Genomic DNA, 19,449 nt, shown 5'->3' with positions numbered 1-19,449 from the left:
ACATGCGACACACACAAAAAAGTTCAGAAGGTCATGCTAGTGGGCTGTGATTAGTGGATTTTGATCCGTCATGTCCTTAGTGTAAGGACAATCAAAGAATGGAACTCACTTAGCGCAGACTTAAAACGGAGCCCAAGTGTTAACTTTTTTAAGCGTTCTCTTTTTAAACAAATTTTAAATAATCAAATCCATACGCAATCATTCATGTAATTTTCATTCTTAATTGTCTTATTGCATTTATTGTTGTACATAGTTTTATCTCAATCAATCTATTTTTAAAGTTTATACCATTGTTATATTTCCGTTATTGTTATATTTTTGTAAGGGCCACAAGGTTATCAGTTTGATTACTGTCAGGTGTCACCCTCGTTAAATAAAGTCCTACTTACTACTTCCTACTTACTACGGCCCTACAATATCATCCACCTCTCCGTACTGATTTTCTTCCATTCTCAGCCATCTTGACGACTTCACAAACAAGTAGACGTCACAAAGGTCATGTGATGTGTCTTTTGGCCACACGCCACTGTGACAAAATTTTTGCCACAAAAGCGCGTATTTTGAACGAAAGAAAAGGCATTTTAGACTTTTTTGAACGATTTTAAACGCTTAAACAGTTCTTTATACATATTAAACGAACAAAAAAGCGAAATAAAACCTTTCGTGTCATGCACACTGGATGTGATATAATACATCGTTCTTGACAAATAGGACATAAGGAAATGCAAAAAACAAGGAAGTAAGCATAACTTTTGGAAACTTCGCGTTAATTTAATAATGTGTAAAGTTTATTGGATTTGTTACAGGATTTGACCAATCATCAAATGGAAATAAAGGCTTTTTCTTAATGCCTAAAATTCTGTGCGAGAAGTGGAATTAATTTCACACATTTCTTTTCCAAACATACACTAAACCCTTAAGAGTTTCAAGAAACATTTTAACCCTTGTTTTAGCACTCGACAACAATTATAGAACTTTACCAAAACCTCCAAAAATAGTTTTTATCTCAGTTCATTGATTGAGTAGTGTTTTCTCTCAAAAAACTAATTAGTTAAATGGTTTTTCTTAATGAGTTCCTTGACTTCTCGTAAAAACACATGACTTTATCAACTGGCAATATTTTACTTTAATCTCGGGTACTCTACAGAACATGGCAGTGCTTTACTCATATTAAAGTACAAATATGATCTTTACTGCAGTGCTCCTTTTATAATAAAAACGTCACACAACTTTGACTAATTGCAGAATTTGAATTTTTAGTTTCAGCGCATTTAGTATCTCGTTTTTATGGTTCTTTCTAGTAATAGTGCACATTTTCATTTTTTTCATTGCGCTTTACATACATTTGAGGGAATGAGATCAGAGTTCAAGGAACCTGTCACTGCCGCTATCAGTCCATTTATTATCATACCTCACCCACGAAAAACAAACGTGTCAGAGAGAGTTGTGTTTAGCTTACTTTGACACCCTTAAGACGGCAGATAGAAACAGATTGTGATTGAACAGAAAAACTCATTTTCATGATTGCATGATTGCAGTAAAATGAAAAATATCACTTACCATGCTCTTGAGCTGCTAGGTTTCCACTGCTTCCACTACCTGCTTCACCTGCAACTGTGCCAGCCACTCTCAGTGCTTGCTCAGATGAAGACTCCTGACTGGATGGGCTCTGATAATCCACGAAATCGCTTGGTGGCATTTCTTTAATTGGCGAGGCCTCTTCTTTGACTGCAGATTGCTTTGAATACACAACACTGGAAACTCCACCTAAAATAAAAATACAATGTGTAACAAGCTGCTTCCCAAGCTTCTCTGAATGTTGAAAGAGTGTTGTATAAGTTTATAGCACCAATCACTTATTCAGTAAATGCAAATCTAAAGTAAACAATTACTTTCAAGACATTGCTAAACTGTTGTAAAACTAGTTTACTGAATTGTCTGTTTCTGGAACATGCACAGCAATTGAAAATTAATTTGAGTGTTTGGCATATGCTTGTTTGAGTATTAAAGTTGTAGGACAAATTGTTGTCAGGTTGAATAATTTCCAACGTTGGTTATATAACCTGTTTCAATCAGTTTAATCTTTTTTGATTTTTTTTTTCGCTCAATGTCCCAGATTATGATAATGAGTACAAGGTAATAAAAAATAAACTGCTTTGTAAAAAGGTTAAACCAAATCACATCATGATCACATTAAAATAATTTGAATTCATAAACCTAAAACCACTTGACCTTCAACATTATTATACAATGGAACCTAGACTTTCTTAAAGTCCTTTTAATTTTCATCTATTTATACGAGGTCGACTTGGAGCAAGTCTTAGTGGAACCCTTTTTTACGGACACCTGTTTAAAATGGACACCCCGGACACACGTTAATACAGCCCCGAGTGACAAACTGCTATACATGGTCAACCCCACTTTACAGACACTGTTTATCTCTGCACTGCCAATTATCATTGTCGCGATTATTTGCTAACTTTACCCTGGTCAAATAATGACAGAATTCACTTGTTAAATGAATTTATTACAAAGAGTAGGTTGAAAGGGTGACTTGCAAAGGTTTTGACGAATCTTCAGTCCGCCTGGTTAGGTCGCAAACTGAAAAGTTCTGTGCAAAATCAAATTACCGACTTTTTTAGTAAAGACATTTAAAAACGGTTACAGTTAGAGTTTCAGTTACTAAGGAAATTTTATAGAACATCTTTGGTTGCTGTTGAAATGCATTTTATTTCTTGTTCATCGATAAAATGTGTGTTCATGACTTTCTTCTGAGACCCCGGTTAATACGGACGCCCAGTTAATATGGACATTTTGGCTTTTCCCCTTGGTGTCTGTATTAATGGGGTTCCACTGTTACATACAGGGTCCATTAATACACACCTCCAGAAGAAGACCCACATTCATCAATGTCTGGATCCTGCTGAAATGAAAAATGAAAGCCATTCAGATTGTATTACAAAATTAATAATAATGATGATGATAATGACGTTAACAACAAATTCATATGACACTTTTTCTCCATGATCCAAAAGCGCCGTGAGGTACTTCTGAAACAACAGTTGATTGGGGTCGCTAGACCTTAAGGTATCTCAGAAGGAAAATTGGCGTTTCCGTTCCAAGTGAAATTGTGTGCAAACCATCAATGGTAACCCCAATAAAGTGGATATTTTGTTAAAGCTTATTGAATAAAGAATGTAATTTTGATTTTGTTTGTAATCATGATGTTGCGCAACATTAGATAACAAATATGATATTAAGTAAAATAAAATCTAATTTAAAACTTTCCTAAACATGTGTGTTTTTAACAATGATTTAAACCTATCAATATTTCTCTCGTTACGCAACTCTTGCGGGAAATTGTTCTATACTATAGGACTCATTGAGATCAACTTTTCAATCAATACATGTACTGGACCCAATCCAGAACTTTTTGGCTACTATATATATTGACAACTCCTTTGGTGCTGCTTCTGAAGTAAAGATGAGCTCAGTTAATTTATCACGTTTGTTAATTCAACGGCCTGTCTATGCCAGTATTTACTTTATTCATCTTCTCGCCCACCACATGTTACCATCCCATCTTATTAAGTCCTTTTATTATGACTCATAAGACTGGGAACTACCGAATTCACAAATTTGATTGGCTAAAACCGATATTGAATGAGGTCCATGTTTTCCCCTCTGAACTGGCATTAAGACCTGTAACAATTACGATGAGAAAGTTGCCAACAAAAATAATATAACGATTATTTGAACAGGTTAAGATCACACCCAAATATTGACCAATAAACAGCACATACTTCCTGATAGCCTAGTGATCCACTATTGAAAAAGCTTAGGCAATCAACTATATTTCTATGCATTCAGACTTAATTATCAGCTATGCATACAGTATACAGTTTTTACAGGGAATGGTCAACTTACAATAAATTTTTGAATTTACCTGCATCCAGTGTGCAAAATTCTTCACATGAACTTTTGTAGGTTTTGTCACAAATGTATCCTTCCCGCATTTGGGATTTGGCTTTTGCAACTCAGTCAAAGACCAGAAGTGAAGACACTTTTCCCGCATGCAACATTGCGTTTTCGTTTTATGCTCCAGCTTGTTGCAGTAGTTGGCAACATGCTGATCAACAGACGTCTCACAACAGACTGGGCAGAGGACACTTAATACAAATTCCACGCTTTTCAACCAAACAAATTCAGTGCGTATTCCCTGAAGTATTGATTTTACTTGGCTTTTGACCTTAGTGCAAATGGCATGACTATCATGATCTTCAACCCCGTGAACAACAATCTCAACTGAATAAGAATGACAGAGAAGAATGATGGAATAGTATTCACTGGGCTGAATGGGAAACCTAGCAAAATCTGCATAGATATCCTCAAACAAATCCTCCCTTTTGAATCCTTTCTCAAGACACCACTGAAGAAACTTCACTAAAAGTCGTGGAAAGTAACCCATAGGCACTTGAACATATTCATCATCATCATCATCAGATTTTCCATTTTCACCACCCTGCTTAAGACGGGGTTGTCTAAATCTCACAAAAAGTTGGGCAATGGAAACATGTGCCAAAAGCTCTTTGGCCTTTTCATATGGATGTGACATCAACATAGACGGTACAAAATACTTCTTGCTCTCACCAGGCAGTGAAGGCCAGCTACAAAGCAAGCTAAATTCCTTCATGACAGCAACAAGGTTCTCTGTGATTTCTTTGGTTGATTTAGTCTTTGTGGTTCCTTCGGTTGCTTTCTTAAGCAAGGGATCCCATACCATTTGTAGCAATTCTTCATCCAAGATGCTCTTCTTATCAAGCTTTATCCACAAATCTTCACACTTCCACTTGTCTTCACCGGATGGGATGGTTATCACACTCCTGAACAGATTAATCAACCACTGAAGGTCTAAAATCACTATTTTCTCTAACTCTGGTGTGCCTTCAAAATGAATCAAAATTCTTTGGTCATGCAAAAAGTTCAGCAAAGTGCGGAACTGCTCCTTATCAACAATTTCACATTCATTTCGCGCAATTCTCTCTGCTTCATCCAGGTAAATATATGGTTCACCATTTTCGCTTCTTGATTTAAGTGCCTCTTCAAATTTCAACCATTTTATTGGAATTTCCTTCTTCATCCGCAGGAGCTGCTTTGCAATTGCAAGTACTTCTTTTTTTAAGTTCTTGACTCCTTGACACTCCTCTCCAGTGCCTGATAGTATGTTATTCACAGCAAAGTACTTATTTAATAAATGCTGCCCATATGGCTTTTGAAGCTGCTTAAGAGAGCCATGTATTTTCTGAGCTTGCTCTTTTGCATTATTACATTCGTCAGCATGAGTGCAAACTAAAAGAACTGGAGGACATTTTGCTGTTTGCTGGTTGTTATTACTTTGTTGACTTGCCAACGTGGAGATAGAGGACAACCAAAAGTGAAGATAATCTTCGTTGGTCTTTTTGCAATAACAATCCTCATTTATTGCTTGGTAAAATCCTTCCCTTACAACAGGAGGAGCTCTCTCATCTAGTTCTTGCATGAGGTCATGAACCAGAAGGTAGATTGCATTTGCAGTCAGGAAGATTGGGTGCGTGACGTAGTAAACCATCTGCCCGCCAAAATCCCAGATGACTGAAAAAACGTTTTCCTCATTTTGCCTGCCTGGTTCTTGTATAAATTTCTTAAGGCATTGCACTGTCTCTTCTGGCACACTTTGCTCAGGCTCAGCAGCTTTCTTCGTCATTTGTTTCTCATCCAGGTTGGGCTTTTCTGGCTGTTCTTGGGTCTGTTTACTTACATCAGCAGCATTTCCTCCTGCTGCGCTAGCGCTAGCATGGTCAGAGTTTTGCTCTGCTTTCTTTCTCATTTGTATCTCATCATGGCTGGGCTTTTCTGGCTGTTCCTGGGTCTGTTTACTTACATCAGCAGCATTTTCTCCTGCTGCACTGGCATCACAGTTAGTTTCTTGCTCTTCCAATTCTGCTTCTGCTCTCTTTGAAAAATCAGTGTTTCCTATGCCTGATGCATGTTTATATTTCTCTCCTGATTGATTGATTGATTGATTGTTCATATTGTCTCTACCTTGATCTGGTCCTAATACTTGATCTTTTCCTGGTTCTTCATTTTCACTCTCAGTTAGTAAAAACAAAGGGTCACTTTTAAACTGTTCTGCATCTGAAGACTTTCCCAAAGCGGTCTTACTTGATTGATCTTGCATATTCAATTCTTCATAGTCTGCTACATTTCCTTCTTTCCGTAAGTCAATCATCATCGCAAGTGCTATTCTGTTAGGTACAGTAAGAGAATCAGAAATTGTTTCTTGATTTCTCTCTCCTGTTTTCCAGATCTCTTTTTTAACACTGAAATACGAAGGGGATTTTTCAACTAAATCAGTGCTCTGTTCGTCAGGGCGGTGTTTCTCCCCCATGAGAGACCTTTTTAAGCTGGTCTTTCCAGATTCACTTTGTCCAATTATCATGAGAGGCACCCTCATTACAGGGGTTGATCCTTCTTGAAGAGCTTTATTATATGCTTCAACAGCCTGTTCTCCTCTTGCTTGAATCTCTGCAGGGTCTAAATAAACAGCATTCACGCAATCAGAAATTATTTTCAATAAAAGTGGTGTGGTAACTAAGTAAGACAGACAAGTAAATACAGTGTAAAACTGATAGGATCTGCACTGAATGAATGAATGAAAGACTTTATTTAATGAGGTTATACTACTGAGTTATAGTACATTTGAAAGGTTTGGAGAGCGCGAAAGAAACCTAGCTTCTTGAGTGCTCTCCAAACTTCCCAAGTGCACCATAACTCAATAGTGCACAACTAAAAGCATGAACCAATTGTTTTTATAGCATTTCCGGTGGAATTGTGCATCAAAACTGGTGTAAAAAATGTTAACTGGAGTCGTCTACCGTGTGAATCTAAGTGATGGTTCGATTGCACAATGTACAAGTTTACACAAGAGGTGTTAACTGTGTCAAATGAGAATAAATGAAATGAGGTATGAGTTTATTCAGTGGCAGAGAGAAGAAAAAAACCTGACGAACAGCAAATGCTCCTGTCGGTCCCAAGGTTAGTTTTCGCTAAATTAAATTTTCACTCCAGAGTGATAGAAACCCAGGGGTAGAAAATCAAAACAAAACAGAGAGCAGATTTGTGTAGGTTCTAAAAGAGTCAATGAGTTTGGTTCCATACTTAGTCTTTATTATTTATCAAGACCGATCACATCAGTGGTCAGGGGCACCCATCGAGAATATAGTTCAAAACCACTTAAAGATAGCACCGTTGAACGTATTTTAGTATTTAAACGGTAGATATAGGCATATTTTTATCCCCTAAAATTTTTTTATCTCTTCGGATTTCCTAGCTGAAAGTCTAGTGATCCGAAAGTTATAGGGATCAAAACTTACCTTTTCGAAAATTCCAGCCAGAGAAAGGCTCCCGAAAATTCTAGGTGACCTTTTTAGAGTAAAAAATCCGTTAAAAATGAACAATTATACCATTTTTTAGATATTCGAAAATCCTAGGAAAGGCAGGGCCGAGGCAATCAAAAAAATTTACAATGAATGTTCCGAAAATTCTAGATCTCAAATCGTCTTCCGAACAGATATTTTAACGAAATATTCCGTTGGGTGCCCCTGAGTGGTTGTAGAAGCTAATTAAGGGTCGTGAATGAACTGGCCTGCTGAACTATATTCTTTCGAGTAGTAGAAATCACAACAGAGCCATTGACACTAATGTGTAAGGCTTAAAACACGAAAACTTTTGTTTTGAGGCTGTTTTAATTTCATCGATCTGTTGTAATTCATGGTTGGCCGTTTCTTCCATTTTAGAGCCATGAAAAATTGCTTTAAGTACTCTGAGACTTGCATGTTAGCTGTTGTTGTTGTTGTTTTTTATTTTTTTTTATTTAGATAATTGACGCCTTACTTACAATAATAAGTACACTTACAATAACAGCTAGCTATATAGCACAATACTTAAACATTAATAAAGACAACACTAATACACAATAGCCGGATTTTTTTTTACAATACTTGGTATACAACTACACACACACAACCAAAGAAATTATGTGTTTCTACTGCTACAAAGGGTGGTCCACTTGTTCCTATGTTTATTATAATTACCATTTCTGATAGCAATCTCTCTTTCTGATTGAATTTTACTTTTAAGCAAACAAAGAAAGACCTCAAACATTGGATTTTCAGACTTGATTTTTGAAAGGTAAATGTGATATTTGCCTATTAAAAAGAAGTGGTTTAGCGCATAAAAACTAGAAGATCCTGGTTTATAGCCATAAAGAATTTCAATAAGTTTTGGATTTATGTTTTCAAAGCGTTTTACGTTCCACCATTCGATTGCCATTATCCAAAATTGTTTCACGTTAGGACACTCGCAAAACATGTGTTCTAGTGTTTCATTTACATAATTACACACCTCACATACTGGTGAGGCTTTTATCTTCATTTTATATAGTCTTTGGTTTGTAGGCAGAATGTTATGGATTAATTTGTACTGAAAGCTTCTTAGTTTATTTTCTATTGTGATTTTGAAAGGTAGTTCATAGATGGCTTCCAAGTCCGTAGCATTTTGATTCTGTAGGCGGTGTTCTACAGTGGGTGGGCGAAAGGACTTTCCGACGAGCAGAGAGCGAGCTTTTTTGGCAGAAACATTATCTGCTGTTAAGACGTTTTGCGTTCTTTGATTACCTGAAGGAGTATCGAGGATTGCGGTTTTCCAGGCTTTTGGGATTGCGGCGATCACGCCTGCGTAGTCCAAAAAAGTTGTACGGACACCGAACTTGGCCTTAAAATGTTCGAAAGATAGAAAGTTTCCCTGCTCGGTTAGAAGATAACGAACCTTTACGATTCCATTTTTATGCCACGATTTGAAATAAAATGATTTACCGCAAATCCTTATGAAACGATTGTTCCATAAGATCTCTTCTTTAAAATCTGTGGAATTAACTGGGTCATTTGAGTGAATTTCTTGCCAATTTGACAGAATCTCTTTATAAAAATTGGAATGTTTTTTAACTCTAGGTAATTTAGATTGAAATTGCACTGAAACAGGAAAGCACCTCCATATTTTAACAAAAACGAATTAAGAAAGGCGCACCAGTTGTTTTCAGGCTCATCACAGAAACGTTTTACCCAAGCAATTTTAAGGGACTTGTTGACGTCGTTGAAATTGACCATATTGAGCCCGCCTTTGTTCACCGGGCCGAGTAACGTACTTCTTTTAATTTTATCAGGCTTAAAATTCCAAATAAAAGCAAAAATTGTTTCATTTACTCTTTTGATGAAATCTGATTGAACGTGTAACACTGAAGAACTGTACACAAGCTTAGAAATGGCTAACGTTTTAATAATGGTTACTTTCCCTAAAATCGTTAAATGCCTACCAGACCAGAGATTTAAAACTTTTTGAAGCTTAGAGAGCTTTGTTTCAAATTTCATGTGTTGGCGAACTAGAGTATCGTAAGCAAAGACGACTCCAAGAGTTGTAACGTATTGTTCTGGCCATGATATTCCGAACGGACTGTACTTACCAAGTCTGCCTTTCCAAGCACCAAGCCACATTCCCTCGGTCTTGTGTCTATTTATTTTGAGTCCGGAGCACGTACCGAATTGCTCAAGAAGGGTGAATAAATTGGAAGCAGAACTGTCATCCGGCAGAAAGGAAGTAGTATCGTCGGCATATAGGCTAAGTTTAACTGTTTTATTTCCGTTATGAAGACCTCTGATTGATTCGTCAAAACGAATTTTATGTGCAAGTGGTTCTACGGCAAGTATAAAGAGTAGTCCAGACAGTGGACAGCCTTGTCTGACTCCTCTTTGCTAGAAATCTGATGCGTAGCCATTGTTAATGACGCAGCTGTTAATGTTGTTATAAAAAGTGCGAATCCAATTTCGAAAACTTGGTCCAAAATTCATAGCCTCAAGTGTCGTGAAAAGGTATGTTAGTTGTTGCTAGAATGAAGAAATGAAAGAAAAGCAGGCAAACAAGATTGCCGGTAAAATCGAATTTATTTTCTCCTTCACTCACCGTCAAGATTGTAAAAAGAAACTGCTTAGTACCTGAAACTCGTATCCTTGAAAACAGATTTTAAGTAAGTGTACTTTCCATAAACCAAGGATAAAATTTCATTGCTTTTGTCAAAACACAGCCTGTGAGTTTTTCTCAGTAAGATTTTCAGTCGTCAATAATATTACGTCATCAACGTTCACTATTTGATTTTGTGCACACTTATGCATACTGAATTTGATTGCAGGACTCTGCATGCTAGCTATGTTAAAATACAATTTGCAAGCTTTGTAAAGCAGTTTTAATGTTCAAGGAATTGCACGTGAACAAATAGTCAGTACAATTCAAGTTCATTATTAACTGAGTAGTTAACACACCTATTAGTTCTTGGAAATGTTTTGAACATGAGAGAGAAGTGCATAGAGAAACACTTATAGTCAAACTTGCTTCTTGCACTTTATTGTCCTTAAAAATCATGAGTACTTATATAACCAAACAACACACAAGGAGTCAGTTAGTCATTCCCTTGATGAAATGTTCAAGAAACTGTAAACTGAAATCACCACACTACATTCAGTTGATGTTTACCAAGCCGTGGGGTCTGATGTTAAATTGTTCAAAACATGCGGGATTTTGAATCCTTTTGATCGCACAAAAGATTACTTTATCTATGCAAAATGAAAATGCTAGAACTAGCTGACAATGAACGAACGACGACTTTGAGACCAATAGAATAAAAAAGGACTAATTAATGAAGTTAAATACAGTAGTTTGAGTTAGTAGGGATTTCAATTTAAATGAATTCTAGCTGATCAATAGCAAACGCTGAAAAAACTGAATCGATGCGGGGTGTTGCAGTTTACTGGGTGCTCTAGGTAACTAAGTGAGTTTGTGTTGAAAAGGGGGTTCTACTTTAAAATAAACCATGTGATCCACCCACCTTCTTTCCTCCTATCTTCCTCCTCCTTCTTCCTTGCGTCTTCCTCTTTGATAAAAAAAAAAAAACATAATTTCAGTAACCAATCATAGAAATATTTACTTTAACATTTTACTTCGTTAAGTACTGTCTTACTTTTCTTTTGTAAAACTCTTTTAAATGGCTTGGAAAGTAAACAATAAGCCATTTTTAACACTTTAAATGAATTGGGCATGATTTTTGACCGATCCAATGCCATTTCTTTGCCCAAGTCGTGAAAGGAGTAACAAAAATTGAAGCAAATTTTTACATCCTCTGGGCATTTCACTGGAAATACCGTAAAAAACCCGCAGATAAGCTGCACCTTTTTTCCAAAAATCTTCGCTCCTAATCGAGGGTGTGGCTTATCTGCGGGAACATTTGGAAAAGGTGCCGAAAATTTTCGTGAATTGACGCTTGGGGAAATTTGCAAATTAGTACATAACTACATAGTATTACACGGGCCTTTATTTTCAACAGAATAAATATTGAAAATTAAGTCCTCAGGGTTCTCCCTAGTTTTCAGCACAGCAGGTAAGAAAACTTTTTAAACCGGTAAAGAAATTCCGGTAAATCCCAGCCGTTTTCTAGTTTACCTACATGAAACAGAATGTTGTCCAAGTGTTGGTCGAATTTTATTTCATAACAACTTTATTTTGGCCTTGCAGACCTCTTTCGCCTGCTATACAGCCTAAAAATATTGCACAAAATTGTCTGTTTCCTCTTTGCTACGAATTGCTGCAGCTCTTTTTTTCTTTGCTTCGAATACTCAGCATTCACAACAGCGTTGTTACAAAGTTGTATTCTGAGTGCTTCTTTTAATTATGAACACTTTTTAGCTCTAAGTGTATTAAATCAAGTTTAAATTTTTATCATTTAGTTAGGTTTATATAGAACTTTTTAAAATCAGCAACATTTTTTAACATTTTTTAGTTCTCATTGTATTGAATTAAGTTTAAATTTTTATCACTGTCTTAGGTATATAACATGTAGTTAGGTTTATAATATGTAGTTAAGTATGTATTATGTAATTAATTAGGGAGGGCCATATTGTAAACTACTGGGCCACCAGTAAATTATGTTACCCTCGTTAAATAAAGTCTTTATTATTATTATTATTATTAGAAGAATTTGACATCGAAAGCTGCCTTTGTCTTCACCACGGGTCAGCTACGGTCAATTAAGCAATCAACTATTTTCTGCATTTTGCATGTTTTTGAAAACTGAACTATTTAGCTTATATGTAAGTAATATTTCTCACTTCTGGTATTATTCTTTCCTCTTTTCCTTTGTGATTGTTTTTATTTTCAATGGACAAAGTGGAAGGACAGCAAGGATTGCTGCCGCTTCATTGTGGAATTGATCGTGCAAAACTTGTTCTTTCTTTGATACCAGCCCTCAGAGATTCGAAAAGGGAAGGGAAATAAAGAATATTGAATACTAGCACAAATTCGTAAATGAATATTGCATTTGTCGCTGTTTATTTTCAATCTGTTATTTTATATTTTCAATCATGACTACGAAGGTGAAACCAGTGGTGTTACCGGCTTTGTTATTTAACTGTTGAATTTACAAGATATCTTAGCGGTTCTAGGCGGTAAAGAGTCGTGTTACAAGCGGTAAATTTTACCGGTTACGGCCTGATAAGGAGAACACTGAGTCCTGCGAAAATAAGTAACAATAAGGTATTTGACCTTTAAGTAAGCTGTATGCTTTTTAATTTTTTAACCATAATGAACATCAAGAGGAGACAGAGACACTTCAAATGCGATATCGCACAATTTTGGAGTTTTTTTTACAAATATATAACTTCCTAAAATGCTATGAAACAAAACATAATGTGGAATTTTAGTTTAAATACAATATATACTGCTTTCTTCAAAGTTGTCTTCTTTAATATGTCAAGATTTTTGCATCTGACTTCAGTTATACTCTTTGCTAAGGGCCTGACTACATGAGCCAGGCTTGGAACCTTGGATTTGCCCAAATCTCAGCTTGACCGTTAAACACAATTACATACCAACTGGGCAGCCATGTTAGCTGTGATCCCGGTATCACAATGCCAGGATCCCAGCTAGCTGGACTGAAAATTTTCCATGTAATCGCGTTCATTGGGCCAGCCATACTTACTGGGCCAGTATTCAATTTCTCTTTAAAGCACATTGCCCAGGGATGTAGCTAAGAGCTGGATACTGGCTTATTTTACTGGTTTAAAAAGAGAGAGCTAATCACTGGCTGAAATTTCACAAGAGAAAAAGATTTGGGATAATTTTGAAGGTAAATAGACCAGAAGAACCGGCATAGTTATTTCTTAGCTACATCCCATGTATGCCAACTACAAAAATCAAATTATACTTTCTAAGGACGTCTCTTAGTTCCTTGCCCCTGGGTGGGGGATGTAGACTGAGGCAAAGCAGCTCATGTTGCCCCATAAGTGTATAAAACAATGTAAAATGAAACTAACACTGCTGTAATAAGTTCATCAACATCATGCCACTCATTCTTCGCGCCAAAATCATTTGTGCTAAATTCAACTCATTGTTTGTGCCAAATCTAGTCCATCCTGGGCTGGTCAGCTCAGGTAATACCAGGCTGGACTTCATCTCAGCAAACAGAGCCAGCACGTCAAACAAGGCCAGCCTGGCTCATGATCATGTCATCAGGCCATTAACATCTTAAGCAAAAGCTACATTATTCTAAAACTATAAAAACTTACCCACAAGTTCTTGTAAACTTGATTTTAGCCAGATAGGCGAAAAGTTCCCCTGCTCTTGGTCAACAGAGCTTATTATTCCAACTGCATTTATATCCTGGCCAACACATTCTAAAAGAATGGATCCACAAGGAATTGATCCAACATCCTCAGCTTCCAAAGCATACATCCCATTTGTTTTACGACACTTGCACTGTTCGTTTCCAATGTAACAGAATTGCTCACTTTCATTGCCAGGTGAAGCTATCTTGGGTAGCCGTTTCAAAACACTGCACTTTTTGCGCAAAATACCACAACCATGATGAAGTTGTGGGGATGTGGAATCAATGAACACCAAGACCACACCAGAACCAAGAATGATAATTTTCTTGGTAATATCATTCAGCAGAATACTTCGTAGATTTTCAGAGCTTGATACTCTTTCAAAGAGCACATGATATTGATCATTACCAGCCAAATTCTCATCTGAAATGACTTTGTTACTTGTAATGATACAGTACTTGCTTAGCCAAGGATCTTCAACTAGTGGGTCATAAACCAAACAGCCACAGCCAACATTCTGTAAATTCAGTGTTATTTGACAAATGGCTTTTCTGTTTTTTCTCTCCCTTCTCTCTTGCCTTTCTTCCCTGTTTGGCTGCAACAGCTGTTCAATGAATTCTGACATAATTAACCTTACTCATAGGTGCCGGGGTAAGTGCAATTTATCTTCATCCAGTTCCTCTAGTCATTTTTTTCTTGTCTTGTTCAGCTTCTCAAGCACTTATGCCTGCAAAAATTCAATAACCAGTTGCATATACGATGCTTTACCAATGCCTAGTTTTACTTGCGACAAGAGGAAGCTAAAACCCATGCAGGCCCTGGCTGTTCAAAGGGTGGATAACACTATCCACTGCCAGATAAATCACTAGCCAGTGGCATGTGCTGACAGAACATATATACTATCCCAAAATTCTAGAGGGAGATTATTCACAATTAAATTCCCAGGCTTACTAATAAAAGTAAAAAAGTGTTTTAAAAATTATACAATATCACACTCATTTTAAAAATAATTATAACAATGATGATGATGATGATGATGATGATGATGATGATGATGATGATGAGGATGACAATGATGATGATGATGATGTTTCAGGGGCATTACTAAACAGCAAAACAAAACAATGAAACAGCAAAACAAAACACTGAAACAAAAGATCAAGTCCAACAATTGTTTTTATTTCTTTCCTGAATTAAGGAGGCTCAAAACAGTTTTCTGCATTTTTCAGCACCTCAACTTTGACGAATCAATCTTACGACTCCTTTTCAGTTGATGCAACAGTTTTAGTATTAAACAGGTGCCCAATCACTGGTGAACAAGTTATAACTTATAACTTAAAAACGAGCTCGGTGAGCCCTCATTTTTATTATGGAATAATGTTCAGCATGTCAAGATACATGTACAACTTTTGGCAAAGTTTTAAAAAATTCTGTATTGTGGGCTCAGAGCCACTTAAGTTTTCAAAAATTTAAGGTGGCTCTGAACCCACAATACATATTTTTTTAAAACTTTGCCAAAAGTTGTATCTTAACATGCTTATCATTATTCCATAATAAAAACGAGGGGTCACAGAGCTCGTTTTTAAGTTATAAGCACTTGAAGCGAACATTAAGGGTGTTTTAATATATTCTACTGTTGCTATAGTTACCAGTGATGTAATGAAAATGACCACAACTTGATCAGCAATGATTGGACATTTGTTTGATATTATAATTGCAGCAGCAGCTGTAAAATATTTTCACTAAGAGCTTCACTATATTGCCTTGGGGAGTCCCAGGGCCCCCTCTGCTGAAAAATAGGGGCCCTATAAGAACATTAGGGGGACAAGTTACTCGTGGTTCAGGGCTGATGTGGAAAAATCCTTCGTGATTTCTCTGCCTTCCAATCATCAATGCATGTTTAAATGGGAACAACTCTTGCAGTGGTGGTCCTTCAGCAGTAATTACCATGAGTGTGTCCAACCACTCTGCTACAAGTCTATTTCTCTGACCTCTGACAATTTTAAGGTTATTTTGAAGGCTAAAACCCCTCTCATAGTCTACAATATGAATGAACAATGTCAATACCACAGCAGCAAGTTTATGAAGATTAGAAAATGAATCCTTGTAAAACTTTTAAATTATGCTCTTAAGAGTTCCCATGCTGTCATGCTCTGCTGTACCATGGTGTATCAACTGTGTTATGTCAACTAAAATCACATGGTACGAATAACCTGAGCCCGCACTCCAAATGGTCTGTTACATGAAGTACCAAACTGATCCAATATGGCAGCCAAGATGTTTACGATTCGATAACGATGCTTGTGCCAAATTTCGCTACATACTTGTGACCAAGGAAGGTAAAGGCAGTAAATTTAAAGGCTTTTAATCTTGTTATAAAGTGTTTTTATTCATATGATTTAGAAAAAAGCTGGGGTGTTCGATTGACCATTAAAACTACTCAACTATCATTCAAAAATCCGTTTGACTCGTATCTTGCTCATGCGCCCTAACGGGCGCATCTTCTTGGCTTGTAGTGCGCCATCTCAATTTTTTGTGCGGGAATCCCGCAAGGCCGCGGCCTGGTGAGAACACTGGTGTTGCAGATGTCTAAAATGAATTCCTATTATTTTATAGTTTTTATAACATCGCCAGCAGAGCTGCATAACCAAATTCAGTATATGTGCACCATTGAGTTATGGTGCATCAGGGTTGGAAATTAGCACTCGCCCACTCACCCAGGCAAGTGTGAAAACTGTCGGGCGAGTACAAATCATCGATCACTCGCCCGGTTTGGCGAGTACGATTTTCATATCCAGAATATATTATTCAAAATAAGCGTAACTTTTACTTTCCACTTCAAAATAATCTACACTGTCCACAAGCTGATAGCTTACATTTGGTGATTGTTACATGATACACGTACTTGTACAAAGTAATACCACTGGTCATAAATACACTAACTCTTCCACCGAGCCGCGAAATGCGGCAAGATGGCTATTTCCTGATTTTCCCACCTCTTTTACTGTACAATTTCGGCACTCTGCTTGCAAACTACAGGATTATTTGAGAATACATATCAAATTAAAAACTGCATTTCAACTTTTGAAGTAAATGTGCTCGTGTTTTTATTGTAGAGTAGCTTTGTATGGAGTAAGGTCTATTTTTGGCGATTTTTCATTGAAGAAATAGGTTGCAGTTTGTATCGCGATCAACCACCACGTTAAGTACCAAATTGTATATTTTAGTATTTGTGGGAGGAGGGAGGAGGGAGGCTAAATTTTCCTTTTCTTTTATGGAGGAGACTGGGCGAGTGAAAACTGATCTGGGCGAGTGCAATTTGAAGGTCACTCGCACAGATGGCGAGTGCTCCAAAATTTTAGTTTCCAACCCTGGTGCATGCGGAAAGTTTGTAGAACATGAAAGATGCGTAAGAGTTGCCCGAAACATCATAGCCAAGAGCAACTGTTAGTAGCATCTTGAGTACACATGAGTATACACACCCCAAACACGCACAAAAGTTTGAGAGCATTATTTAGTCGTGACCGGTTCTGAAAACGAAGACTCTAACAGGCAAAAAAACCCACAACTCAAAGCAGATTCTCACTGAAAATAACAAATTGTGTTCATACCTCTCATTAAATCTGGTGCCTTCTTTGTCCTATATCGAATACGTTTTTACAAACATGTTTCAATACCGCACAAACTTAATCCATCATCTTGGATTGGACGACCTGGCACTTTACTCCACTCCCGGTTAATTATAAATAAGTGCATTTAATTCATTTCCAGCTGGTGCAAGTGGCAATTTAATTCAGAAAAGAAAGAAAGAAAGAAAAAAAAAACGGCTGTTAGATTTCAATCTTTTGTTTATTTTTTCGCTGTTTCAGTGTTTCGATCGTTTTGGTGTTTCGGTGTTTTGTTTCACCCTTGAGTGTCATACCCACGTTCACACTGAGTGCTCTGCCCTGCTAAACAACCTGTTCTACAGTTTAGTGGATAATGTGAAATGAGGTGGTTTAAATGTTTTAGAAATTTAAAGAAAACATGCGCTAAAAGCCATACATGTATTTCCTTAACTAATACTATCGAACAAGCATGAGCTGTTGACATAATGATGGCACAAGCCAAGTGATGGGATAAAAGCAGACCAGCAGACTGCAGACTGCAAGAATGGAAACTTACGTGAAAAAAGAACAATAATAGACTATACAAGCCCAAGTTTTCTATGAGCAAACAGTCAATGAGGCACATCCAAATCGAGCTGAAATTAGCTGAAATTCTAAAGAACTGCAGTTCAAAACTTACAAATACAATTATAGTGAAAATAAAGAAAAAGACTTACCACTAATGCATGCTTTGCGTTCTGTAACTTTTTCACTGAAGTTCCCATTTTTGCAGTCTGCGAACAGCTAGTCTGCAATCTGCAGTCTTCAGTCTGCATTTTTTCCCTGAAAGTATGCAAAGAGAATTTACAAAACAAGTGATTTTCCTTTTTTTTCTTACTAACAGTTTTTTCTAAGAGAAATAGAAAACATTTCCTTTGTGTAATGGCTGACAGTGTACAAGTACAATAGCTCAGCCAATCAGATGTTTGCAGCATTAATTTGCAAAAGAACACTAGTAGAACTTTACTTAAACTCGACAGAAACACAGAAAAAATGTTTTCCAGTTCTTTAATTTTTTAAAGAGTGCAAATGTATCATATATAGCCACAACATATAAGTTCTCATCAAGTTGACATAACTTGATTTCGAAGTTTGGCAAAACCATTAGAATAGCTAATTGACAGGTAGTATCGAAAACGAAGACCCTGAAAACGAAGACCTAAGACCTAAGACCCATACGAAAACTAAGACCCATACGAAAACTAAGACCTAAGACCCGTACGAAAACTAAGACCCATACGAAAACTAAGACCCATACGAAAACTAAGACCCATACGAAAACTAAGACCCATACGAAAACTAAGACCCATACGAAAACTAAGACCCGTACGAAAACTAAGACCCGTACGAAAACTAAGACCCGTACGAAAACTAAGACCCGTACGAAAACTAAGACCAATACGAAAACTAAGACCCATACGAAAACTAAGACCCATACGAAAACTAAGACCCATACGAAAACTAAGACCCGTACGAAAACTAAGACCCGTACGAAAACTAAGACCCGTACGAAAACTAAGACCCGTACGAAAACTAAGACCCGTACGAAAACTAAGACCCGTACGAAAACTAAGACCCGTACGAAAACTAAGACCCGTACGAAAACTAAGACCCGTACGAAAACTAAGACCCATACGAAAACTAAGACCCATACGAAAACTAAGACCCGTACGAAAACTAAGACCCGTACGAAAACTAAGACCCATACGAAAACTAAGACCCATACGAAAACTAAGACCCATACGAAAACTAAGACCCGTACGAAAACTAAGACCCGTACGAAAACTAAGACCCGTACGAAAACTAAGACCCGTACGAAAACTAAGACCCGTACGAAAACTAAGACCCGTACGAAAACTAAGACCCGTACGAAAACTAAGACCCGTACGAAAACTAAGACCCGTACGAAAACTAAGACCCATACGAAAACTAAGACCCATACGAAAACTAAGACCCGTACGAAAACTAAGACCCGTACGAAAACTAAGACCCATACGAAAACTAAGACCCATACGAAAACTAAGACCCGTACGAAAACTAAGACCCGTACGAAAACTAAG

At 37.0% G+C, this 19,449-nt stretch overlaps 2 protein-coding genes across 4 annotated transcripts in view; both read right to left on the bottom strand.

The window, feature by feature from the left end:
• The window catches only part of LOC144634548 (uncharacterized), a 66,428-nt gene that overhangs the window by 24,134 nt on the left and 22,845 nt on the right, over window positions 1–19,449 (bottom strand). The gene's annotated exons all lie outside the window — the stretch shown is intronic.
• The window catches only part of LOC144634481 (uncharacterized), a 51,512-nt gene that overhangs the window by 24,134 nt on the left and 7,929 nt on the right, over window positions 1–19,449 (bottom strand). The window contains exons 3-8 of one of the 3 annotated variants that reach the window (XM_078493448.1): window positions 18,063–18,172; window positions 13,704–14,469; window positions 10,973–11,017; window positions 3,947–6,573; window positions 2,884–2,923; window positions 1,561–1,767 (exon numbers count right to left, since the gene is read on the bottom strand). In XM_078493448.1, coding sequence (XP_078349574.1) covers window positions 1,561–1,767; window positions 2,884–2,923; window positions 3,947–6,573; window positions 10,973–11,017; window positions 13,704–14,367 — 3,583 coding nt within the window. In that variant the 5' untranslated portion in view covers window positions 14,368–14,469; window positions 18,063–18,172. The remainder of the gene's footprint in view (window positions 1–1,560; window positions 1,768–2,883; window positions 2,924–3,946; window positions 6,574–10,972; window positions 11,018–13,703; window positions 14,470–18,062; window positions 18,173–19,449) is intronic. The other 2 variants (XM_078493440.1, XM_078493455.1) reach the window with 2 other exon arrangements.

Source organism: Oculina patagonica, chromosome 1, assembly GCF_052425735.1.
Source record: "Oculina patagonica isolate OP01 chromosome 1, crgOcupat, whole genome shotgun sequence".
NCBI lineage: Eukaryota > Metazoa > Cnidaria > Anthozoa > Scleractinia > Oculinidae > Oculina > Oculina patagonica.
Note: the sequence above shows the minus strand (reverse complement) of the source record. Positions and strands in the feature narration are given on the sequence as shown.